The following is a 27,786-nucleotide window of genomic DNA, read 5'->3' on the forward strand; positions in this document are numbered from 1 at the left end:
CTGGAGCCTATCCCAGCTGTCATCGGGCAGGAGGCGGGGTACACCCTGAACTGGTTGCCAGCCAATCGCAGGGCACATCGAAACAAACAACCATTCGCACTCACAGTCATGCCTACGGGCAATTTAGAGTCTCCAATTAATGGTGTTGAACTGTACATTATTATTATTATCGTAAATTATTCTGAGCGACACCTTTAATAGGAAGGAATATCTGAAGGTGAATGCTCCAGAAGTTGTACCATTTGGAATTCAGCCAGTATTTTTGCAAAGAAAATTGCCCCCAAAAATGTCTGTAAAACCCTTTTGTAGCGGTTGATTAATCTCTTTGAATGATTGTTGCAAAAAAAAAAAAGCATCATAAAGCCAAAGCAAAAGGCAAAACGTGCAGGCTAATACCTTGATGCTCACCGAACTGACTTCTTGGGATGTATGAGGAGGTCTCACGTGAAGTCAAGCATAAAATGTATTTGCAATAGCGTGGTACTACAGTCGGGATTCATTCGAGTTATGCCTGGATCAGACTACAAGACAAATTTGGTCTTTCCCGACTGCACTATGTCAGACAACTGGCATCAAATTTTGCCGTATCTTGAGCAGACACTGGCAACACTGACATGTATTCCAATACCACCACATCCCATCTTTTACGATCACTGCGCTTTATCTTGTCAAATCAAACACTGTCCGAGAGACGGAACCAGAAAACGTGTCACCGGTCAACGAGACCGGACACACTCGTTACCATGGCAATGTATTATGTCGGGGTGGGGGCGGGAAAGAGGAAAAATGTGTGATGGTCGTCATTGGTGCTCGGGAGAGGAAGTTCATTCAAGGATTGCTTGAGGTATGTTCACGTACTTTTGATATACGGCTCGCAAGCAGGCGACAAAACGTTATTTAGCCTAGCAAGCGTTTGCTAGCACTGACGGTTGTACGTAAACATGCCGGCGTTCTGTCGAATCATTGCTCTAAAGCTTCGGTAAACATTGGTTTGCGCCGATGAATAAATGTTGACAACGACAACCAAGTATGTTGACAACAGCAAGCGATGCGCTGGTCACAATACGCAATCCTATTGGTCGACGTCAAGGTGCGCTGTCGGAGAGTTGTTGTTGTCACTACACGGAAGATATCCCAAAAAATCAAACATGCTAGACTTTTCATTTTGCCGTCGTAGGGCAAAATCGTTGGTCGTGGATAATGTCACACTTCATGAAGTTTTGTCGTTCTCGACAAAATATGTCTGGTCCGATCTGCGAAATCGGCTGCGATAACTAATCGGGCCAAAATCGGGGCTAAAACCCTGTAGTCTGATCTTGGCATTAAAGGAGAATTAAAAAATAATACTTGTATTTTAAAACTGTCAGTATAACGTACCTGACAGTAGTACATGAGTGAAATGTTTGTGGGGTTGGAGTGTGGGTCAGTCTGGATATCGCCAGCACCTTCCTACAGCCCGTTTGACCGTTGCCTTCTCCACCTCGCTTGGCACCGAGTGTGGCAGCAGGCCGCTTGCTTCTACTAGCAGAAGCAGGGTCCAGAATGTGGAAAACAAATGAATGAACAAGAAAATAAAACACTTTTGTAATGCTTGGACACATCTTTGACATGACCGAGCTTCGGCCACTGCTTCAAAGTGGTTCTTTGGCCAGACTAGCTGCTGTCATTGGCCGAGAAATTGGCATATTGTGTGGGGGTTGTTATTATGTTAATTAGGCCTACTGTTGAGTAACTGGGAATAGACACATTTTCAGAAACAGGCAGGTATCTAAAGATTTCCTTTGTTATGCTATTTCACACTTGATGGGTGGGCAGGCACTCCAGACACATGATTTGTACAGCAAATGTTAATTTTCGACATGTTGCCTTTAAATGCTCGTCTCGTAGAATCTTGCATACATATTGGCAGAGAAGGGCCATTTATCAGCAAAGTGTTGTTATTCTGATCCCTTAAGTGCACTTTGCCTCCAACGTTTGAAGTTTAACACTTTGAAAACACACTCTTGATCTAGCTAGTGTCTGAGAACAAGGCCATGCTTGAGAGCGCGACGAGGATGCAAAGCTGCTCACCTCAGGCCACGCCACCTTGTAATTTACACTCACTCCCAATCTTTTCCAGGCCAGTAAGGAGTTTCCATGTCAGCGTGGACTCTTTTACACTCTCAGGAAGCGTAAGAAGACGACCAGTCCAACACGGACAGGCTCTTACACTATTCCCAGAGTTTTAATGGAAACTACACGCCATTTCAAACCTTAATAACAGTTTGTTTCCAGGCACGTGTTACATGACTGCAAGTCATTCACATCTGTTTTGTAGCTTAACTGCATAAATTGTTCTTACTTGGTTTACCTCATTGAGTAAGAGGAAAAATAAAGGAAGAACATGGGTTCATTTGGAAAGAAGTTTACTCGGGTTCATTCAGGATGGAGTTGTTCACAAAATTGCAGTCGACTTTCAGGGTATGTTTATTGTTCTCTTTATGCAGTAAACACATTCTGAAAATGTACCAAACAGTGGCCCAAAAACCAAGGTACAAAATGTACCGTAGACAGCCGAAAACGTTGTCAAATCTAGCATGTTCACGTGAACCTGTAAAAATGACTGAAAATGCTGCATTATGCATGCCAGACGCTATGAGCATGAACTTTCTGTCCTAGGACGTGTGTACTTTTTTTCATTTTTTTGGAAGCAATATGACACCTTTGGATACATTAGCATACTGGTAAATGTACGCTTTGCTTGAGGAGCGTTACAAGTACAAATGCTACATTAGCACTGTGTTCCGCCATTGGCCTTGTGTGAAATAATAAAAGAAATCATGTTTGTTTTTGGTTGCTCAATGTGTTCTCGTCGAGAGAATGAGCACATTCATATTAGTTCCAGAGGTCTGCTGCCTGTCTTTATTACTGTCTCAGAGTTACTTTAGGTTTGTGCAACACAGAAATTGGAACATTAAATTATTTCATTCTGATGTGCTGGCATATTGACTAGAGGAACCAACCACTGTGGCCAATGCTAATGATGATTTGATGTTTTTTCCTGGCCTATCCTGTCTACTTGAGAGTAAGCCAGACAAGATCCTCATTTTCCTAGCAAGCCTGCATATGACCATCCCAGGCAAGATTCTTTGCCCTCTCATGTTGTAGACCCTGTCGTTACGTTGTAGCCCCTGTCGTTTCGCATTTGAGTCTTCCATCACATCCCCGCCAGAAACGAGAGACATTTCTAAGACAAAGGAAAATCTGCAGGCGAATGCCCCGAAAGGTGTACAATTTGGAATTTAAGCAGTATTTTCTGAGTGAAAATCACCCCAAAAATTCCCCTTATCACCCATTTGTAGAGATTTCATGTGAGAGGGGCACTAGAAGAGCTTGATCAAAAAGCAAGGCACCAAATGAAGGTTGTTTGGTAAAATGTCCACCAGGTTTGCTAAGTGTGCTGCAGCCAGAGATGAGACACTTTAGGCAGTATGTACATAATAGAGCTTAAACGGCAAGCATTAAATTTTTTTTTTTTTTTGTGTGTGTAAGATTTCTAACTAAAGCTTCCTTATACATGGAAATTTTACATCTGCTTGAACGGCGTTGTGATTTTTATGTGTAAACGTGAATGCTCGTCACGTTCCAGTCGAGTGTTCAAGTTTAGGGGTGTAAATATGTATACCCATTTAGAGGGGCAGTGCTTGCCCCACCTGTAAGTGACAAACGATGTTTGTGGGGCCAACTTCCATTACGTCGTCCAGTCCTATCTTTTTATTTCCCAGAAGGCCTTATATCCCCCATCCCTTCCCAGCATGAGATAGACTCTGGCCTTTGCCTGTTGTTAGAGCCTGGAGCTGTTTTTAGGACACTATTTAGCAACATGCCTCCGCTTTGACTGTTATTGACCCGACCCCCCTCTAAAGTGGACCCACTGACCCACTGACCAGAAAACTCAAATAAACCGATTTTATTTACAGGTACCTCTGTATGGTTGGATCCATGTTGTTGTGTCCTGTGGATCTGCCTCGTATGAACTGAGTTGCAATGTGTTCACGTGCCATTTGAACACATTAATTTATTTATGTTAGATAAGGCTTGAAACTAAAATAATAAAAAAAAAAATGTTCCTCGCTAAAGTACGGTTACTGATTTTAACCTTTTTTTCCCCTCCTTCACTCAAATGAAAATGAAATTATTCAAAATGAGTTTAGCTTTTTTCTGCATTTTGCTTTATTTCTCCTGATACAAAACAAGCTTTGAAACTGTTTTTTTTTTTCAAGCATTAAATTGCATTAACAGCCAGAGTATTAATAGAAATACATATTTTTTCTTTACAGATAAAAATAAAATAACTGCCTCCTCTTGAAAAAAAAAAAGTTTCTTCAGTAGATGAACATTTTAAATGTAAAACAATTTAACTTAATAAAATGAACCGTTAAACTGCATGGCTTGGCCTAGCAATGTCGTAAGCTCTCCACCTCTTCTCATGTCGAGTTGTACAGGTGAGGCAAGGCGACTTCAGCAAAATACTTATGGCTGGGAAGCACACACCCCGGGGTCAAAACTTTCTGACATGTCGATGAAACAATGCTTTTGCAACACATAAATGGTCACCATGTCTATGGCACTATTATTGACTCCATGAATGTCTTCTACTGGGCTTCTTGTCATATGAGAAAATGTTCTGTTTCTTAGTGGGAATTAACCCCCTGTCCCTCTTTTGGGGGTAAAAAGTTAAAAGTGGATAAATATAGCGACCAAATTGCTAAGTTGGCACCACTGACTCTACTTTTATAAAGTAGCTCCTCTCATTTCATAGCCATGTTGTTAGTGTAAGTTGTGCACATCAGTGGGGATGCACTTTGAACTACGGAAGCCACAATATCGATTTAAAAAAAAAAAAAACAAACAAAAAAAAAAAAAAAAACACACAAACAAAATTCCTGACAAACTCATATTCTTCAATAAACTTGATTAATCACCCAGCCCTCGTTAGCAATGACTTATCCTGGAAGATGGTACCACGGCATAAAGTACCACAGCCATTTTAATTTTGATAACTTCTCACCATAGAATTACTGTTAGATAAATGAGATCGCTTAATTTTTCTTTCCAAATGTTTTTACTGAATACTTTAAACTATAATACAGTGCATGATTACATCATCTGGTGACTAATGCCTATGTGGGATGGGTCAGGCTGAAAATGTTTCATTTGGATGTTGAGAAGTCACCACAAAATACTGTATGTTTACGCAACAATGGTCTAAACATGGATGTTTTTTTGTTTTTTTTACTTGCATTTTCCTGTACCGACAAACTTGTCACAAAGATTTCCATTCACACAGACACTGTTATATGCATGCCAGGCCAGTAGTTGGCGCACTCTTTGTGAGCATTTATGGGAATAAAGAATGTTGGTAAGTGATGTGAATCAGCTGGCTAAAGTTTGTTGGAGAGGCGTTCTAAACATGCTACTCCAGTGCTGCGAATTGGTTGTGACATTTATGCTTGGCCAAAATAAAAATGAACATGCGTATGTATGTCATTTTTACAGATTGTTTTCAGAAACCTTGAGACCCATTTTGTAATGTTTGTGTCTTCAGGCTTCAACACAACCTCTTCCCCCCCACCCCTTTTTTTTCAGTTTAAGCCCTGTGGGTAAAAATAGTCATTAAAAATACAAAACTATGTACTGTGGACATGGCCTTTTTTATGATGCCTTCTCACAGAATGGTTTACTTATCTGCTGGATGTGTCACAGGAGCGGCTGGGGCTTAGAAACAAGTCACGTGGTGCCCTCAAGAACTCTTAATGTTTAAACAAGCCCAGAATATTTGCTCGGCTCACTCGCCCCACATTGAAGTAATGTCAACATGCTCATTCGAAACAACGGTCTTCATAGAGAAAATGGAAAATAGATTTCATTTTAAACAGGGTGCATCAACATCAACATAGCCATCCAAGTCAAATTGGCAAATTCAAGCATTGCACCTCAGACGTTTGAGCTTGTTAGCGTTTGAGCCTGTCAAGGCATGAGTGAAATGTGAGACGTAACATGAGCGTTGTTGCACTTGTGGAATGTGTGGGTTTCTGTGTGTGTGTGTGTACCAAGCGGTGTCACGTCATACGAGAGAGAAGTGTCCTCGAGCTGCAGTGGCCTCATCCTCCTCGTTTAGTAGCCATCTCCAGATGAAGGCTCAGAGAATCTAATTGGATCCTGGAGTGTTTGGCCTAAGTAGAGAGCGCCACACACTCTGGGTAACCTTCTTAATCCACCTGCCGCTTCATTTTATGGCTTCCAGCCAAGGTGTGTGCTCTCATGGGGTTGCGTTCCCACTGCCTAAGGGATCGGCGGGAGCTCTCACAAGGTTTTTATGGTGAGAGGATTCTCCTCGAGGCACTGAGATCGCGTAGCATGCAGATGAGGTAAGAGTATTGAAATGAGCTTTGGGACAAAAAGTCGGAGGCCAGCTTGGAACACAGTTGTAAGCAGAAGATGACGTGAGGTTTGAGATGTTGCAGGCTGGTCGACGCTATAGGAATGGGAGAGGAACTCAGTTTATCAATTCATTTTTCCCTTGATAACCAGAAAAATGGTACAAGGATGATGTGAGAATTAGAATCAAAAGACAAAACTGTGCAACCAACCTTCCATCCATTTTCTGCACCATTTAAAACGCAACCAAAAAATACGAAGATGTATAAGGAACAGAAGCATAGTTGGTTTGTAAGAAGTTGCATAAACCAAGTGTGCGGTTCAATCCGATTGTTAAACAAGATTATACAGTATGGACAACTTATTTTTTCAGAGGACTTGCTGTAACGTACTTTTGAATCAACATCGGTGTTGTGAGCATCCATTTTGAATGTCTGACAGTGCAGCCAGTAACATTTTGGTCCGGTCTCGTGTCATCAAGGAACACTCTCACGTCTCGTCATGTTTTAGTCATCAATGAGCCACGTTTAGCTCGTCACTGTCACGTCATCGTCATGAGAAAAAGGGCCACCAACGAAATCATCGTCATCGTTGACGAAAACAACACTGACTCGCGTGATTTGTTTGGCACAGCTTTTACGCTAGATGCCCTTCCTAACACAACTCACCCATATATAAATGTTTGTTGTGCAATTGATTGTTTTCTCTTTGTTTCTGTTTGGCTAAACTCTTGTCGTTTACCCCATTCCTTTGTAGCCATGAAGTATTGACCTGTAAAGGTTTAAAGGAGCAATGGACTTTCATTTTGATTGCTTGCTGGCTCAACAAAAGTATGCGTCAATCTTTTTCTGCGTGAAGTGAAAGGAGATTGGAGGCAAGGAAGGGTTGGAAGGAAGAGTGTGAGTTATTCCCTTTGGAGATGAAGATCAAGATGGTGTCACAAATTGTTGACCCAGCTGAAATATTTATTGGGCCGTCCACGCCCACTGGTTTATTTTTCATCCCGGAGCTGCCAGTCTGAGTTTGAGGAGTCCGTGTGGAAGTCCGCTCCCTGCTGCGGCCTCCGGAGAATGACAGACCAATGCCCTGGCGTGTGTTTGCCTTTTAAACCGTGTGTGTGTGTGTGTGTGTGTGCAGGTTTGCATCCATGCGTGTAGTGTGTGTTTAGTGTGTTCACTGAGGATGGCCCGGTGCACCCACGTCCTTTCAAATAAGCACGCCTGTTCATGTTTGCATCACGAGAGCAGCACAGCCAACACGTGAAAGAAAGACATTCCGTATAGCAATGAAAACAAGTGCCTTTATGTATACTTTTCTTTTGCTTTACATGATCATACAACCTTTTTAGAATTGTTTCTGGTGCTGGTGTTTCTCCAAGCATGTTATGGAATGACAGGATATCCTCAACTGCACCTACTTTATACTGTGGATGTTATCACATTTCCCCTTAACTTTCTCACTTTACTGGCATGTGCTTTTCATTATTGTTAAAGTATCACCTCATTTATGGTAGATTTGGAAGTACAGAGTGTAAGAGCGTTTCAACCCATTACATGCACCTAATTATGCGAATGGCACACCAATTGTGTGCAGACATTCATAGAAATAATCGCGTGAATAATTGTCATAATTCTTTGGTATCACAGCGCATGCCTGAGTTCTTTTTTTGTCTCCTGCATTGTTTCTTTTACTCATATGTGCAGAGAACAAGAATGGAGGCAAATAATTACAAGCCAGGACCTAAACAACATTGGCCCAGAACAACCACACAATTTAAAAGGCAGGTAACACCGTGGTAACTTTTATAAGTTAAGTTTCCCCTCTTTAATGCTCTCTGGAATCTATCTGCTTTCGCAGTAGTTTTGATTTACCACGAGTCGATTGTGTAGACGTTATTGATCAGCACATTTCCATGACATCCGGCTGGCACTGAAACTGTATATCCGATCTGAGCGCTTACATTGCATTCAGGTTGTCGTATCTGATTTTTATCCACATATAATTGAGACTTGAGCATATCCACTTTTCCCCTTCCTGCTTACTCTGTCATGATCCATATCAAAATTGAGTCACAAGGGAGAGAGGATTGGAGTCACTTACACCAGTGTTTCCCAATCTTTATTGAGCCAAGGCACATATTTTACAAACTCTCACAAAACTCTCACAGAACATATACAGTACTAAATTATGACCTTGTTTCATGACATTCTGTTGTATGAATGAAAATGTGGATACACAGGTTAATTGCACCTTCTGCCATCTATCGGAAGAGCTTTTAATTGTTCTGCCTGCCACTCTATAACATAGAGGAACAAAGATATTTGTAATTAATTAACACTTTTTGTACAAATGACGTCAAATTGTATAATTTCCCTCATACTTGATGAGCTGTCTTGGCACATTATTCCATTACATGACAGGTGTGAAACACTGATATTGGATCTGGCACAGTAGCTATAATGTGTGGAAGAGCCATGACCTCAACCCATCAAACACCTTTGGGATGAAGGGAGGTAGTAACCACATCAGCTTTCTGAATGGACAAAAAAAATCCCACATACCGGCTTGAAAATCATGGAGCAGAACAGTCGAAGTTGTTGTAGCTGGAAAACTCATTTTTTTTCAAGTCATCACTCAACAAATACAATATGGTAGAAAAGTCCTTTCACATTTTGAATGGGAACCACCTAACTAAATTAAGCCTTTGAGACTATTCTAATTTATTGAGATGTACAGTACCTGTACTTCTGTCAATGTTGCATTGTACAGTGGCCCCACCTCACCACAAAATTTGTGTGCACATCTACTTTATTTATCGCAGAAATAAAGTATAAAAGTATATTTGCTGTCATGCCCACACGTGGGATAGGAGAGCCACAGTCACCGATGCACTTTTTAGCAGTTTATTGAGCCCTGGCAGTACATTAAAACCAACACAATGGGCACACTCAGCTGCTTGAGGCCACAGCTCACACCCAGACACTCGCATGCAGACTCGTCGACGCCACACGGCACCCCACCAGGCCCCCGCCTCTTAAAGCCACATACAGTATCTAACGCACAGACACTACACTACGCACAATATTTTCTAAACATTTTATGTTTGAATTTGTCTGTGTGTGTGTTGAAATATGTTTAAAATATGTTTAAATAGTGTGTTGTAATAAGTTTAAATGTGTTTAAAATGTGTGGGAGGGGTAAAACAAAAACAATTCTTCACCAATTGCAGCTGGGTCTGCAATACATTCCCAGCGATATGCCGGCATTCACTGTGTAGTTGTCCCCCAGTTTAGTGCACAGGCGAAACGTTTTCAGGTACTTCACTTTATTTGCAGGTTGGTTCCATCAGACACCGTGAAAACTACACACACAAAAACAATCGGGCTGCTTTTGTCCCGATTTTGTCCCTTTCCGACCTAGGACGTCAAACGGCAGATAATCGTATGTTTTATTAGATTATCCAATAAGATTATCCTTTGGTCTGAGGTGTGTTAATGGATTTGTCCCGATTTTAGGGTCCAAAAGAGGTCGGGCAGACAATCTTAAATAATGAACACATTCATTATTTAGCACCTAAACTCGTTATGTGTGGAGAAAGCCGACTTTTTCTGAGTCATGACGCCATGAATTGTGACGTGGAACGGAATATTGCCAACAAAAGAAGCGCCTTCACTGAGGAACAACGAAGCGGTTTTACCCGATTTTTTGCAGAAAGCGGGTTCCCCAGATGTCAAAGCAAGTCGATGTTTGAGGACTACCGGTGAATTTGTTGTCATAGTTCTCGCTCCTGTCCGCTCCCAGTGACTTTTATTCCTGCTTCTGCCGTTTCCGGTGAAGTTCGCGCCCGCTCCTCACCCCAAATTCTGCTATGTGTCATTTGCACACTGTATATTCTTTTCCTGCTCTAATTACCAGTATACAGATTATGAATCACGAATTGCCAATTTCCAGTTAATGCCGGCGTGTTAGGTGTAAAAGAGCAGACAGGATGACCGATGACAAATTTTGGAAAGCTCATGTGAGCGAGCAAAAGCTTCCTGCCCTCTTTCTCAACCTCTCTTCCTGGGTTTCGACAGTGTGGGTGGGGCCTTCCTGACTGTGTGGGAGGAGAAGAGAATCTCATCCTTTAGGAGCAGAAGCACGAGCAGGTTTACGCACATAGCACCTGCACAGCCACCAACCACGCTTGCTTGAAGCTGTGTCCTGCTTATCAGCTCGCTGCGTCTCTTTGGGAAGCTGAAGTTGCAAAATCCAGAGATTTTGGGACTTTGTCGCTGAGCTGTTGACATCCTGGAAGTAAACATTAGCTTGTGTCCTGTTTGGACAAAGACCGGTATATAGACATAGGTTGTGCGTGTGTACTTTAAAGGAGGAGGGCCCATGTCAAAGTTACTGTGTGGGTTGCTAAGGGTGGCACGTGAGTACAAAAACATCCCTGTTCGAAGAGAGGCAGCTGGAATGCCAGTCTAAAAATATGATTGCAACATTGAGCATCTCTGCTCTATTTTAATTCCCTTTCAGCTGTGACACTTTATATGGAGAGCTGCCGTCCCTTAAAACACATCTGATGTTCCAAACACCACTTGAGTCATGTAAACAAAAACTGGCTTTTTGAAGACTTCTCTTCAGGCTCCAACAACTTTATTTTGGTACGTTTGAAGCACAGGTGTCCAACACAAGGCCTGGGGTCAGGTCTGGCCCACCATATCATTTTATGTGGCCTGCTAATGCAAGTCACGTGTCTACTTCATGTTTCTTGCTAAAATCTGCACCAAAATTGCAGCTTGTCAACATTGATATATTTCAAGCAGAAACCGCTATTTAAAATAAATTAACAGGAATTCAATGGACTTTTTTCATTCACTGATTTCAAAATTATCCATCCTCCCATTTTGCCTACTGCTGATCCTCACTAGTGTCGCAGGCATGCTGGAGCCTATCCCAGCTGACTCTGGGTGAGAGGCAGGGTACATCTTGAACTGGTCGCAACATATAAACAAACAACCATTCGCACTCACATTCACACCTACGGGCATTTTAGAGTCTTCAATTAACCTACCATGCATGTTTCGGGGATGTGGGAGGAAACCAGAGTGCCTGGAGAAAACACACGCAGGCATGGGGACAACATGCAAACTCCACATAGGCGAGGTCGGATTTGAACCCGGGTCCACAGATCTCCGAGGCAGATGTGCTACTCAGTCATCCTTCATGCCACGGATTTCAAGCTACTTATTTATAAAAACGTTTTCAAGTTACAAGCGGCCACTAGGTGGATTTATTTTTTTTTTTGCTTTGCGTTGCGAGTCTAAATTTGGATCACAAGCTGCTCGAAGAAAAAAACATTGTTTTGCAGTCGTCGTAGCCTACAGTTCAGTGCCGAAGTACTGTTAGCTATTGTGGTGGTGGTGGTTGGTGTCTATTAGTCAGTCCGGCACTAGTACATATGCGCGGGGAACCCACAGGGTTGAATTTAGTGAGCGGGTGCTATTTGTGGTTGTGCTGGTGGTAGCTAGCAATCCGGCGTGAGTACTTGCACGTGGAGTGTTGGATTACTCAAGCAGAGATGCCAACTGTTCCGGTTTGGCCGTATTATGTTCCGAGCAGTTGTCATGTGTTCCAACGACACGCACGGTCGGTTAACTTGAAGTTTGCCAATGTTTGAGCGAGCGAGTGGCTATCACGCGCTTGGTGTGTACGTACTGTTGTATGGGATTGGCTGACATAACAGATGGACTTTACCAACCAATCACGATAACGTTTATTGATGATGTGTTTAAAAGTCATTCATGGCTTCCATGGCGGCGAATAAGCTACAGTTCTGAAAAGCATTGTTATCACGTAAGAAAGACAAGGAGTAACTAACAAGCGAAGACTGCTAAGCCATGCTCAGCTAGCGTTAAGCTATCGTTAAATGTAGGCACAAAGCAAACGCCGGAATAAGTGATTGTTGCGACAGTACAATTAATTGTCAGAAATGTTTTTGATTAGTATTTGTACATTCCAACATACTGTCCATTTTTTTACAGATGCTCCAAAACACATTAATGCATACAGAGGAAACATTTATTTTATTAGACTTACATAAGTACATCTATTCACCTTAATGAGCACCTACATGATCACTTACATGTGTAAACATGTACGTATGCATTTAAACACATATACATGCTCACACACATCTTTAAACCTATATAATCACAACCACCATGAACATGAATACATATAGTATTTTATAGCAAGTGTTCTGACAGTGCTGGATTTTGATTTTGACTTTTGAGATCTGCAAAATGTTCTCAAAATTACATTATCTTATTTTACTTAGTTTTAGATCTTATTTTACTTAGTTTTTTAATTTTTTTAATTAAATCAATTTAGATTTGATAAAGGACCTTACAACCTGATATTTATTGTAATGTGCCTTTCTCTAAATAAAACTATCACTACATTATTGTATATTTAGCAATTTACTGCCAAGACGTCATATTAAATAAATCAAAACTGAAAAAAAAATGCTGTCAATATTTTGTCACTCAAAATGATTCAAAGAAAGAAATTAAAAAATACAAAGAAAATATAAGCATTGTGATGATGTACCCACATCATCTTGTTTGGTGTTACTCAACCCTACATGGTTGTTTTTGCCGGTGTTGGGCTGTGAGCCTGAAGAGGCTGGAGGGGTGAGCAGCACAGGGAGTAGCTATAATTCTGTAAAAACCGTAGTGTAGCAATCCAAGAATGTGTGAATCCTTGACTGATACGCTTTAACGGTAGTCAACTGGGAATTCCTTTACTTTGAAAAATAACTGGTAAATCATCTGGAATTCTGGAAATGAGTAGACTGCTTCAACCGCACACATTGCGTAACACGCTCACAGTTGTTGTTACTTTCGGCTTGTCCCATTGTACAGTAATTGAACTTCACAAAACAAGTTTATTTATTTACGTTCTCTTTTATTATGTTTATTAAGCTTTTATACGATACGGTGCTACCGTAATTTCTCATGTATAGTGTGCACCCATGAATAACACGCACCCCCAAAGTTGACCTCAAAATTCTGGAAAACCCTTCTACCTATGTATAATGCATTTTTACAACGCGTGATTTTCCTTCTACCCATATGATCAAAACCTGAAGTCTTATCTGTATTTTGTTAGTTTTTTCAAATAATTATTCCGAAGTTAAGCACTTTATTTGAACACGTAATACTTTCTTTTTATTCACTTGCTCTTATTTTAAAATTCACCGCGCACATATATGTAGTCATACGTACGCCTGTCATATGGGTCATTCCAATGAAGTGGTACACAATTTGTGACATGCAAAAAATCATTTTCTTGAAAATATGCTCGTAAAATTTCTTTAGGGGTTCTTGGGATAAAAACATAACATAGTTTACTTAACATGACCATTATTTGACCAGTGGTCGCTTGTAACACTGACTCTTGAAAGCTGATTATTGTATGAAAACCTTGGGAATGTTTCACACAAATACTAGGGTTAGAGTAGGTTCACAAACCAATTTATGTCCAACTTGTTAATGCACCGCAAAGTATCAAGTAAAAAAAATACTGTGTGTATGTGTGTAACATTGACTAAAAATAAAACATGGAAAATGAAGGACCTGAATACTAACAGGTATAAGTGAATGAATTCAGTGACTATCAGAACTTAATAGGACTAGGTATGATACCCTTCACAGTTAGACCAACTTGAAGCTTGAACCTTGACATGTTCCATCACTTGCCATTTTTAACTTCAAATTCAATCATTTGACCAACTATGTTTATCTAATTGTTTGTACATGATAAACAATGTAAAGTCAATATTTTAGATCATAGGGAACATTAAGGTTGTTTATATTTTTATTTTAATTCAGGTTTAACTATTGCCATTTTTTACTTTAATGTAGTACATGACCATGGACACTTACTGGCAGCCAGAGGCATCTGGCTTTGTCAGTTGGAAGTACACGCAAAATTGTTTATGAAGAACAGCATGTACATAAATGTACAAACACATTTCCAGTTACACACACCATGGCATTCCAGAGTTTCAACATGTATTCCAAATACCAATCCTTGACTGAACAATATTATGATTTAAAAATGTTAAGACATAGTTCTGAAAACAATGTCTCTACAGGAGTCAGTGTTAGTAAACGATAATACAGCCATTTAAACCTGTGCGTAATTTTGACACCAGCGGTCTTTGCCAGTGCCCATGTCATGTTACAAGCACCAGTAACATTCCATAATGCACCACACAACATTGACATTTTTATCAACAAAGTGAATCATATGTTTCGATCAAAGATAGTTAAAAACGTTTGACAGGAGGCCTTTATAATCGGAACCGAATCCAAGTTTAATAATAAGGATTAAATTATGTGCGTAATCATGACCACATCCTCAACACCACTGTGACTGGTCAAAATTACCAGCGAGTCAGGAATGCAGTCAGGAGACACAGAAAACTAGCCTGCAGTCACTGAAAACTGCAATCAGGAGACACAGAAAACAGCCTGTGCACTAGCGATAGAAAACGATCGAAATTCACCAATTTCTCTTTCAACGAATCAAACAAGAAACCATCTAATTCTATACAAACTTGCTTTTCATCATTGCTAGTAACTTGACCGTTTGAGATCGAAGCTTGTAACATTTTGACATAATTTTCTTGAAAACACTTACCAGGCTCTACCGGCCCCTCCTTGTTCCCATCAAGCTCAAATGCTGCCGTATGCTGGTCGTATGTAAGCCGAAAATGGTTCTGGGTGATCGATGTCGCAAAATAGTCAACCGTTTTTGTTATTTTGTCCAAGTCGCTCGAACGAAAATATGACCGACACTTAAAAATGTAAGTCAATATTGTCTCCTACTCCTTCTGAAGTGATTGATTGATCCTTATATGATCAGTTTGGGAGATTATTGCATCAATTCCAAATAGCTGTCGTAAAATGGTCGTTGTTTGTTTACAGTTCTGAAATTGAGTGGCCGCTTGCTCGTGAGGCGTTTTGACCGACAAAGTTACGAGCACGATGCCTATTTCTAATAAGTGCCTCTAAGAAATCTCGCCGTGGAATGTCATTAACCTAGGTTGAGTGGTAGGTGCACCCTTTTAGCAGATATTGGTGAAGTGGTTGCATGATTTTGCGAATATTTTTCACACTGTGCCTATTTCTGATGATGACTGCTAAAATGTCACAGTTCGGTGCTGGTCAAAAACCACAAAAATTGACATGGTTTATTGCAAAATAATTGGAGGTGGAAAATTCTTGATACAACATTATTTTATATCTACATGTTGATACCTGATTACTGACGATACTGTTCTGTGTTAATATTTGATGCCTTTTAATGTATTTTACCATTAATAATTGCTCGTAACATTTCACCACATCCGTGGAATGACCCATATTGGAATGAATGTGTAGGCTCCAGCTTTTTCATAACCTCTAGGTGACGATGGAATATTGGAATAAAGTGTACTAGATGGCGGCATACATTTATAAAATGTAAAAGTTTTTTTTTTTCCATTTTCCCCAATACCTATGTATAATACACAGGGAGAACATGCAACCTCCACACAGGCGGGGCCGGGATTTGAACCTCGGTCCTCTGAACTGTGATGCAGATGTGCTTACCAGTCGTTCACCGTGCCGCCTCAATGGCATTTTTACTGATTTCAAAATGGATTTGATATGAGTACATTTAGTTACAAGCTTGTTCACAGAAATAATTACATTTGTAAGTCAAGGTACCACTGTATCTGGTTTTGCAGTCGTAGCAGCCCTCTGAGGGAACTCATAAAGACGTGGCCCAACACGAAAATTAGTTTGCCGCCCCTGGTTTGGAGCGAGTGAAGAATGAGAAGTTTGTGCTCAGTGATGAAAGAGCAATATAACAAACACATTGCATCAAAAACCGCTTGGCTTTGGCCATGAATTTTTCCGACACGAATGGGCTGTCTGGGTTTTGATACTTTACGAGAATGAATGTTATTAGATTACAACTATTGAGAGCAGCCTTGTTGTAAAGACTCTAGGCAGCAGGAAGGAAGAACCTGTGTCACCGCTTTTTTTTTTTTTTTTTTTTTTTTTTTTTTTTTTATGAATAAAAATGTTATGCCTGACTGATATATGCTAATGGCTGATGTTACCTTGGCTGTTTTCTTTGGCCACCTGCTCCCTTTTGAAACCTACTTTTGTCAAAACCCTCCCCCTGACGAACACTGAAAAATAGGTGTGCTTAGAAGCATGCATGCAACAAAAATTGGATCAGACCTGCAACCTCTGGGTGCAATTGCGTGTGGCATTGTAATATTTTTTGGGGCCACAGACGGAGGCTTGCGGGGGGGTTAAGAGGGCAGTGGTGGATGGAGGTGATGAGGCGGTTTGGGTGGTGCATATAAAGATGTAATAATGGACTACTCATGGTTCACTGCTCGCTCTTGCAGTTGACTTGCACCTTGTGCAAAACAGTTGCATAACTGTGTAGTCCAGACACTGCACAGTCATGCATGTGGGTGATGATGTTCTCCACCCAGACACACACAGAGGGAGCAGATATTTTCAAAGCCAGCGCTTTAAGGTTGAATCCTGTTAAGTCTCTTGCGTTTCAGATTGCCCCTTTGTCTTCATTAGCTTTGCTGGCAGAGCCCTAAATCAGCCCCGAGAGGGAGTGGCTAATAACCTTTTGAACTCTACCTACAAGCTCTTTATTGACTTCAAAACAAGCTGTACTGTGTCCCAGGGCTATCGCACTGAGCCAGTGCTGCATGCTCACAAGCCAATCTACATAATGTCAGGTTTTCTCATAAGTGCTGACAGTGAGTCAACCAGCTGATGTGTTGTCAGAAACTCCAAAGTAATGTAACTGCATGCATCACAATAAAAGTTCATCATCTCTCCAAAAAGCAGAAAAGTTACTTTTTTCTTCAAGAAGAGTTTTTTTTTTTTTTATTATTATTTTTTTTATGTGCTTTCCCTATTGCAAATAATATGTTAATGCCTGTAGTGTTGGGATACTAATGTTGTTTTCCCACAAATCATGAATACAAAACAGTTAAATCCAGTACAGGGGGTACTCGGTTTATGATGGCCTCAAAATACATTTCCAGGTTACGAGCGACGTGCGCCATACCAATCCCAAATGAAATGGTTGAGTGGTAAGAATACTGCATACTTAATAAGCACAAATCGACTGAGCATGCTTTACTCAGCATCAGATTAGATTAACATGGCAGCACGTAAAGGGGGAAATCTGATTGGACCAAAAAATCTACGAGATTCTACTAAATGAAGAGAATAGACTGTTGGGAATAAATGAATACAATTTCATGGTGCAAGTATTTAGGATATTTAGAATTTGGGTTGTAAATGTAGGTCAGTGCTTCTCGTTGTGTTTTGGCCCGCAGAGAAGGCCTTGCCAGCCCTTGGCGCCGCAAGGATTACCAGAGCATAACTTGTCACTATCAACATAGCATGCGTACTACATCATTACCTGTTGTCTCGGCCGCTATGAAAGGGGAGCTTTCTTTTCTAACTTGCATTTTAAAAGGGTTCCATTTCTTCCCACCATTTACTTCCGTCGAATGACGACTCTTCTTTTCCACGAGTGCTGCTGTTTGTGTGTACAATCTGTGGGCAATGTCCACTGGGATTACGGCCGCCATGATACGACAGACGTGCTGCGACAGACGTGCTGCATCACAGAGCACACACACACGTGAATGCACTTTGTTCATCATGTTCAGCAATATTTATTTGACATGAATGATGTGTCCCCTTTTCTCCTCTTGAGCACTGTTTCCCCACTGTGTTGCTAGGGTAGCTATTTGTTCAGCTACCCAGAAACTAAAGTGTGAGAAAATATGAAGTGGCAAATTGTTTCCAGGCCCAAGTTTCCCTTTGATTATTCCTACGCAGGCTGGCCAAAATCAGCTGTGCCCCTCATGGATTCCCCTTAGCTGGAGCCCCACTCCCTCCCCCAACCACCACCACACACACACACACACACACACACACAGTGTACATGTCTGAGCATACAATATACATCATTATTATGTCATATTATTACACATTAGCGCCAAAGTTAAAAAAACAATGTAAAAAAAGTGTTTGTAGAGGCGTCGCGGTTCATCATAATTGCATGAGCGTGGAATCGCGCATGTTTCCATGATGAAATGTCATTCCTCGGTCTGAGGCTGTGGTGGGTTCCTGTGGCCCGTTTGTCTTTTTTGGAGGCGTCGTCTGTTGTAACTGCAGGGGCAAACGTGGAATGGCAGACAAGCAGAGGGTTGTTTTTGTTTTCTTGGTTTTTCATAGCTCAATATAGCTCCCACGCAAACACAGACACCTTTGAACTTTGAGAAATGTGCTTTAGGAAGTTCAATTGCTGTTGGAGAATGATACTTTTAAAGACTTATTCACCTCAAGAACTGTCCACTTGCACGTGCTGCGTTTGTGATGGTCACACCAAGAGCGTGGTTTGAATATTTCTGGCCTGACCACTCTTAATGGAGCCCCCTTGTGTTTACCTCATCACCCCGACCCTCACCCTATAGCCAGCCGACTGCCCCTATTCAAATAATTGACAGGGTTAATGTTGCTTTTGGACACTCATTTTCCATTTAGCTGGCCAACCTGGAACGACGAGGAATTGAATGACAATAGCTGCTTCCCTCAGCACTAAGTGGAAATATTTGCATGTTGACGGCTCCTCTAGGTTGGACGTTGATTCTCTGTATGAGATTACTCTGGTGTTTTGCGTTTTACATTTTTTTATACCCTGCAGATGCAGACCATTTTGAACTGAAAAAAGATAAAAACAGGAATTTGGCATGAGTTTACTTCCCAGTTGTATTTTGGACTGAAAATGCAAAACAAAAAGACCACAGTTCTGTTTGTTGCTACTGATATTTAATTAACACTTCTCCAGCAAAGTGGTTTGTGTACTGCTCCACTGGAACTTTCAATTGAAGCATTATTACTTACACATATCAAATCAAAATTCTACCCCATTTAAAATAGGCTTGAAATGCTGAACAAGGTTATTCAATAGACAAGCCAGTACATTATGCCGTTGGTGCGTAGTTTTTTTTTTTGCATAATAACTACTGACCTCACCTGCATATTGTAGTGTTTTCGGTCATTTTTACATGTACATGTAAATTGGGATTGTTTTGACACTGTATAACAGGCAAACACTCCTACTCACTGGCGGCTAGGTTTTTATTGGATACTTGATTTGTTTACAATATTCAGTGTAAGGCGGCCTGTTGTAGACCAGCAAGGATGAGGACCTTTAATGACAAGGCACAACAAAGGCTTTTTATAACATATCGAATTATAACCTCTGCCAAAGAATTTGCATCATCTTTTTGACCAGCGACAAACGCCAGACAAATGTGCGCCATTCCTGTGACGTAAGAAATGTCTTTTCTTGGACATGAAAAGATGTAAAATATGGCATTGAAAGGGTCCTTTTTTAAAAGGTTAATGACAAGGTTGTAGCTCACCAAACCTTACGTGATTGAAGTTTCGATGACTGCACGTTTGTCTGGTGAAGTCCTTGTCCAGTGTGAATTTCCATGGACTGAAACATCTTGAATGATGTACAGTTCTCATCTGAAGTTTTAACATGACTAAAGATTCAGGACGAGTGAAGTTAAGCTCATCGCCTGCCACCGTGGGGGACCTAGGTTCAAGACCCCGACTGGACCATCCGCCAACATCCCCCGGACTCACGGCTGTGGTGTCCTTGAGCAAGACACTGATACCCCGAAATGCTCCCCGGGCGCTTCAGCTGCCCCCTGCTCCAGTGTGTTCCACTAACATGTGTATGTGGTCACTGTGATGGGTTAAGTGCAGAGAACAAATTTCGTGTGCATGCATGCATGTTCATGACAATAAAAAAGGTGATTCTTCTTCTTTACTTATTTGTGCAGGTATGGCTGCCTACTTTACCCTGAGAAATGAATGCCCAAGGTTAAAATTCAACCCAAGACAGACAGGTTAACTGGTGTCAAAGGTAATACTGGACCTGTCAGACTAGAGGATTTAGACACAGCAGAGCCTCCAAAGTCAAATGACATACAAGGCTGTAAAATTAGGAATTTTATTTAAATACCCCTAACAACATGCCTCATTTAGTTGGACACATTACCGTCTCTAACAGTTCTCATATAAAGATGCATGTTAAGAAAGTTTCAGGTCCATACACGAGAAGAGACAACTGGAAACAGCATAACAGTTCTCCACAGAGAGGGCATCATAAAGGGGATCATAAAAGAGCAAATTTGAGAAAACAAAGTTCATCAAGTTCAACCATGACACCTTCAAGCATGACATCATATCGTGTGTAGATCCATATCAAGGATGATCAGAAGAAATGGACAGCACCTGAGTTAAATATGAGTGTCACAGCAATGGGTCTGAATACTTATGGCTGTTTGATATTTCAGTTTTTCTTTTTTTTTAATAAATCAGCAAAAATTTCAACAATTACATTTTTTTCTGACAATATGGGGTGCTGTGTGTACATTAATGAGGGGAAAAATGAACTTAAATTATTTTAACAAATGCCTGTAATATAACAAAGAGTGACAAATTTAAGGGGGTCTGAAAAGTTTCCGTACCCACTGTGTGTGTGTGTGTGTGTGTGTGTGTGTGTGTGCGTGTATAAAATAAATTATTTTACATTTTTTTCCTCAGTCCATCTGTGTGGCTCTGTAACAAATGGCCCACCGCTGGTTGAGTGTCGGGATCCACCAAAACGCCATAAGAAATTATGTCAATTATTGGTAAAATTGCCATGCAGCATGTTTGAAGCCCTCACAGGTGCATTAATTTATAATATAAATTATATATGTTGATGTTCGGCCGTCAATTGGTGTAATGTGGTAGGGGCACATTACGGCCGTTGTGGAGTCGTTGAGCGTATATGGGCCAGGTGTCTCATCACCACAAGTCAGCCACCAGGTTGTCATCATGCAGCCGTCGGTGGCTCGGAGCACAGGAGCAAATCAAAACGTGTAATATGATGTTTGACCTTCCTGGGGTGCTAGACTTACTACACCAGTGATTCTCAACCAGTGTGCCGGGGCACATTACTGTGACGTGAGCGCTCTTCAGGTGTGCCGTGGGTAATTATAATATGTGGTCGAAAAATTCTTTACAAGAAATAATGTATCTTTGTTCATCTATTTATACCAGTTAGGCATAGTGACAGAATAAATAAATGCTCTTCTATTAGATGGGAGGAAGTAGATACAGTAATTAATGTAGCCACTTTTTTGAGACATTTTTGTTTATTGGTGTGCCTTGAGATTTTTCAATTGTAAAATATGTTCCTTGGCTCCGGCGACGACTGCACTGACAAAGCAACAACAATGGCGACCATGGAACAGTGCCCCCTCGAACAAATGGACGTAGATGACCAGATGATGCGTTGAATTATATTGCAAAATCGATTGATTCTTTCTCAACCTCTCTTCCTGGTTTTCGACAGTGTGGGTGAGCGCAGGAGTATAAAGAGGCCTTAGAAATACTGTTATAGTTTACACCCTAAATACTGTATATTATCCCAAGCTATGATCCAAAACAATTCAGTAGAATTTAAAACTTATCTTACAGCCTTAAAAGTAAATGGCCAACAGATTATTTGATTTTGAAAAAGGAAGAAAAGGTCAGGTGTGAGGACGCTGGTGTGTATGTTGCCATAAAAATAGCAATTACTACTTTCCTATTAGCCATTTTATTAAATTTTTGTCTCAATGATACATAGACATGTATGCATTATCTTGAGACGTTTGCCACCCTACTCTCTCCGGCGTTGGCCCCACAAGGACCCTCGACTCCCTGTCAGACCTCTCCTGGAATCTTCGCTGTCAAGCCAGCCAGTGATCAGCTGGTGGCCAATGCTAGCTGCTCCTCAGCTAATATGGCGGCTTGGAAGAAGGAGGGTCTTAGGATGTTCCAGAAACGCCAAATAGGTGAGGTTCTTCGGCAAGTAGTTCTTAGAGTAGGTGAGTTTGTGAATGGTGAATCGCAAATAGGCAGAGGTTTATTGACTCATATTACATAACAAGCTCGGTTGTTTCCTCCTGAACAGATGGACTGTGGATTTGAAGGCAGGTGTGTGTCTTAAGCCCTTTCATTGGCCCAGCTGTGATGCCATCGCCTCCTCTGTTTGCCCATTAATTAGACGCCTGACTGAATGCTCACACAGTTGAGAATTCTGCTCCTTCGAGAAATAGATTAGATTATTTCAGTTTCAAGATCAAGTTATTCAAATCCTACTTGGCTTCGCGCAAATCACTCTGTGGGTGTGTGAGTGTGTGCTGTCAAGCTTGCTGTTGCTCATTCTGCTGCTGCTCATCGGGCTCTGAGTTGAAGTGAGAAAGGTCGGAGAGAAAATGGTCACGTGTTGTTGAGGAAGACAGCTATAAAAAGACTAATTTAAAAAATGTGCGGATTAATTTTGTGGAGGTGAGGAAAAAGGGTGATGTAATCCAGAGTGGAGTGCAATAAAAAGTGTAATGTTGGTGGCCAAAAGAAACAGAAACGGGCAGAAACTCTTGCCGCTGTCGATAGTAGCCTGCTGAAAGGTCCTATTACAATTTAATAAAAATAATAACACAAGCATCAGTTGTGAAACCAAAAACATGCCAAGGAACTAATGTAAACATGTTTTTAATGTCATTTTGCAAAAAAAAAAGGGTATTTGCAGCTGTTTTGCCAGTTGAAGCCCCCCCATGCACTTTCTCCCTTTCCAAGGATTGTCGTTTGAATGAAATCCCTCCCTCAGTGAACTGTTGTTCTCACATAGGGGGAAGGGTCCGATTGGTCAGGAACTCTTACGAGGTAAACCAATGGATGTGTGACTTGCGCCTCTAACTCCACCCCCTTGCGACGCCCAGGTCCAAGGCCTGGCGTGTGATTGGAGAGCTGTTTGAACCAGACGTGGTATTAAGTGCTGTCCCGTCTGCTCCACTTCAGTACTGAGGAGAGTCCCGACTGGCTGCCAGAGTGTGTGAGAGAGAGAAAGAGAGAGTGTGTCTGTGCATGCCTTTGTCAATGACAGGAATAGACCTCCACAGGCAATTGCTTTGGACATTTTTCCACTCTTCAGGAATGGAGTTGGTGTCGGATCACATCTGGACACGTTGACTTTGGGATTTTGTTGTTCGCCGGCTGATCCACCTCAGCTGATCTCTGCTTGAAGAGTCTGACCAGTGACCCCGATAGACGACTTAACCCCCCATCTGGGTCACCGCCGAGCCCGACAGCGGCATTCTAGCCAGGCCGATGTGGAATTTGATCCTGACAGAGCCTGTCGTAGGAGAAGCCATTCACTAAAAACGGACTGGGGGGGAAAGGGGAAGAAGGATAGAGGAGAAAGAGGAGTGAGAACATCAGCATACAGAGCGGTAAGCACGATAAAGGGGTTGGGAGGGAGTGAGGGGGAGGGGGAGCGTTGCGAGAAAAGACAAAAGTACAAAGTGAGTGATTTTCAAGCTGAGAGAGGACATGTGGGAGCTTCATTGTCCATTAAAGCCTCACTTTTGCTTTTTGACCTCCTCCCTTTGGCGCGACAAGAACCTACAACCAACAAAACTGACTGTTATTTTTTATTATTGGACACACGTACACACGCATACATGAATTTTCAACTCAGCAGTTTTAGGGTGGAATTAAATTCTGTGTTTTGGACAAAAGCAGAAAACTATACATGGTACAGTTGGGGGCAGCACGGTCATTGAGCGGTTAGCACATCTGCCTCACAGTTCTGAAGTTCGGGGTTTGAAAATCGTCTCCTGTGTGGACGTTGTATGTTCTCTGTCTACTTGCGTGGGTTTTCTCCCCATACTCTGTCCGGCTTTCCCCCTTATTCCAAAAACATGCTGTTACTGCTCCATGTTGGGTAAATCCAAGACTTGAAATTGTCCATAGGTGTGAATGTGAATGCATGTTTGTCTAAATGTGCCCTGCGATTGTCTGGCGACCAATTTTTTGCTTCTATCAATCAAAGGCTGTAGCTCATTGGAAATGGATGGTTGATGGATGCAGAAATATTTTTGGACGAGACCGAGGGCTACAAAACAGCGCTGCAGCAAAGTTGAGACTGTGGAGTAGCAGAGTAGGTATCGTGCAGCTGAATAAGTACAGTACTAAAAAGGGAGGTGGGGGGGGCAATCTGTGGCCTTTGGTGAGTTACGGCCTATCTTAGCTGACTTGGGTCAGGGTACACTTTAGACTAGTTGCTAACAACCATTTACACTCACATTCACGTTAGTGGACAATTTGAAGTCTTCAATGAACCAAGCAAGCAGCTTGTTTTTGGGATGTATGAGTAATCCTGAGTACCTGAACCTCAGAACTGTGAGCCAGATAACAATAACCACTGTTGTGGTTCTGCTTTTTGTTTTGCATGAAATGTGTAATCAAAAAGCTTGTGACTAAAGCGAAGTGTTCTTGCTCCCACTCAGCTCCGCCAATATGCCAGTGGAGACCCTGCGGCCCTCACAGGGTCGCCTGGCCGGGGCTCCCTTCACCTCCGCCATGCCCTTCAGGATCCTCACCAAAGGGCCCGACTACTTTCGCCGTCAGGCTGAGCCGGGTACCCGCAAGCTGAGCGCCGTGGAGCGTCTGGAGGCGGACAAGGCCAAGTATGTCAAGAGTCAGCAGGTGGCGCTGACGCGGCAGGCTCCGGTCAAGCCGCCAATCATCCGCAAACCTCTCGTGCCCCCGGCCATGATTCTGCAGTGCCACATGGGCGCTCCCCCAGCCCGAAAAAGTCTGCGGTGCCCCACTAACGTGGACAGCGGTGGCGTGAGGGACGGACCGGGAGGGAGACGAGGACCCCGTCTCAATTTGGATATTTTGAACAACCTTATCAACGATGTATGCGACGGCCCACTGCCCTCCTCCCAGTCGTCGTCGTCCACCTCGCCGTCATCGTCATCTCCTTCCTCGGGAGCTAAAAGCATCGGCAGCAGCTTGTCAGCAGAGCGTGAGAAGAGCAACAGACTCCTCAACAACCTCAAACCACGGTGCACCACCGCCTCCTCATCCATCTCGTCATGCACGTCCTCCCCACTCAACCCCAGCCATCGTCCCCCCCCTGTCCCAGCACGGGCGCCCCGCATCTGCGTCCCGTCAGCCTACGTCTCTCCAAATACCGTCACGGTACGCAGGGTGGATGTTCGACCCCACGCAGAAATTAGGAAGCCCCATAGGCCCCAACTCAGGCCCCGACAAACTGCCCAGGGTCAAGTAGCGAACGCCCAGGTCCCCCCACCACCACCGCCAGCACCCCACAACCCACCTCAGCCCCAATCCAACACCACCACACGAACCACACCCTCGCCCCCTTCTTACCTGCCGCCCAGTCCCATGCTGGTCCGTGCAGGGATGATCCCGCCCGCTTCCCCCGCCTTCACCCGTCTGTCCAACGCCAGCTCCAAGGGTTCTGCCCGTAAGCACCCGTCATTGCACCGCTCCAAGTCAGACCTGAGCGACCGCTATTCCCGGGCCACGGCCGACCTGGAGCGCTTCTTCAACTACTGCGGGCTGGATCCCGACGAGGTGGAGGGCATGGGCGGAGTGGAGCGCTTCACCAGGGCCAACTCGGACATCGTGTCCATCTCCAAGCTCCGCAGCGTCAGCACGCCCAGCTCGGAGTGCGGGGACGAAGCCGAGAGAGGCCGGGAGGAGTATGATGACGAGGACGGGCCCGCCCGAGGCAACGAGCGCATCCCCTACGGCATCTCCGTCATCGAGAGGAACGCCAGAGTCATCAAGTGGCTCTACGGCATCCGACAGGCAAGAGATGCTAACGGCGCCGTTTCGAACGTATAGACTAAAACTCCACTTATTTTTGTATTTATATGAAGAAGGGAAGCCAGTCTTTTCATCTTTTGTGGCCTTACGTCCAACATTTTCAAGTCTCTACGATGAAGACTCACATTTCACGTTTGGAGACTTTTGAGGAAGTTGGAACATGCTGTTCAAGTCCACTTCCCCTCCTCTTTGACTTCAACAATGTACAATGTTACGTTGTATCTGTAAGCAATAATAGACTGACGAGAGTGGTACTGTGTTAGTGTGAATGTGCGTGTGGGTGTAGCACAGAGAACCTCGCTGATGCTGTGAAAAGTCACAAAAAAAGCTTCCATTAACACATTTTGTATTTTTCAAAATCACCTTTGGCTGCAGGACTGTTATTGTACTCGTTTCTGCTGGCATGCAAGTGTAATGTTTGTGTAAATTTGGCACCTTATGTCAACAAAGCACGCATGCACTACGTACGTTCGTTGCACCAACACATTTTTCAAGCCAGTTAACATCAATATGCGAGCAGTCTAAATTTGTGTGTGTTGGTGAAACACAGACACACGCATGCACTCCTTTTAGGGATAAGACTGTGTGATAAATCATGTTGACCACACGTCCCAGCACAAGGTTGGTAAAATGAAGAACAAGTAAAAATCCTTTCCACACACAAAAGGGTTCGATCAGGGGTGGGCAAGGTAGCGCCTGCGAGAGCTTTTTATGCAGCCTGCTAGGCAATTTTAAAAACAAATAAAACCTCACAGGAACTGTTGTACAAAGACCTACATCATTTAAGCCACAATTGTTCATAAAACTGTAATTGACAAGGATAATGTTTTTTAATAATCCCTCGGAGGACTTGAGCCCACCCCTGTTATATGTATACTAAAGAGTTCACTGGTGGATTTGAACAAAAGTGTCTCAGGAAAAGAAGTATTTGGCATACTAACACAAATGGACCAATATTTATTTGGAAAATGTAATTTAATGTATTTTTTCACCACTCGTACAGCCGCTGTACAATTAACACGTGTACAGAATTCAGTCTGAAGTGCAATCTATTCATATTTACCACAACAATTATGCAGGATGAAATGGACACACACACATGGAAATACAGGGGGTGTCTACATCTTACCACAAAGTCTTTTTAGTTCCCCCCCAGCACATTCCTCTTTTTACCTGTCATATGTGACACAGGTGTGACAGTAGCCCAGAAATGCGGATGCCCAAAGACTCCTGAGGTCCGAGAGGCTTTAAAATGGCGTCTTTGAAGCTAATATTAAAACACAGTTCAAGAACATTCACATTGTCTGTGTTGATTTTATTTGTGTATTTTTTTTTTTGGCAAGCTAATTCTATCTCTGGATTTGTATCTCAGCTCTGGCCTTCCTGTGTGACGTTTGCATGTTTTCTCCCTGCTTGCGTGGGGTTTCTCTGCATACTCCCACCTTGCAAAAACATGCATCTAGGTTCATTGAAGACTAAATTGAATGTCTGAATGGTTGGTTGTCTCTCTTTGCCCTGT

At 42.4% G+C, this 27,786-nt stretch overlaps 1 protein-coding gene across 3 annotated transcripts in view; it reads left to right on the plus strand.

Moving 5' to 3' along the window:
* The window catches only part of wu:fa11c10 (protein FAM110A), a 53,973-nt gene extending 26,412 nt beyond the window's left edge, over window positions 1–27,561 (plus strand). The window contains exons 1-2 of one of the 3 annotated variants that reach the window (XM_061789197.1): window positions 23,424–23,854; window positions 24,914–27,561. In XM_061789197.1, the coding sequence (XP_061645181.1) occupies window positions 24,924–26,285 (1,362 nt within the window). In that variant the 5' untranslated portion in view covers window positions 23,424–23,854; window positions 24,914–24,923 and the 3' untranslated portion in view covers window positions 26,286–27,561. Of the gene's footprint in view, window positions 1–23,423; window positions 23,855–23,890; window positions 24,565–24,913 lie in introns of those variants that run through there. The other 2 variants (XM_061789206.1, XM_061789187.1) reach the window with 2 other exon arrangements.
* Window positions 27,562–27,786: the final 225 nt, after the last annotated feature.

The sequence above is a fragment of the Phyllopteryx taeniolatus genome, chromosome 1 (assembly GCF_024500385.1).
Source record: "Phyllopteryx taeniolatus isolate TA_2022b chromosome 1, UOR_Ptae_1.2, whole genome shotgun sequence".
Lineage (NCBI taxonomy): Eukaryota > Metazoa > Chordata > Actinopteri > Syngnathiformes > Syngnathidae > Phyllopteryx > Phyllopteryx taeniolatus.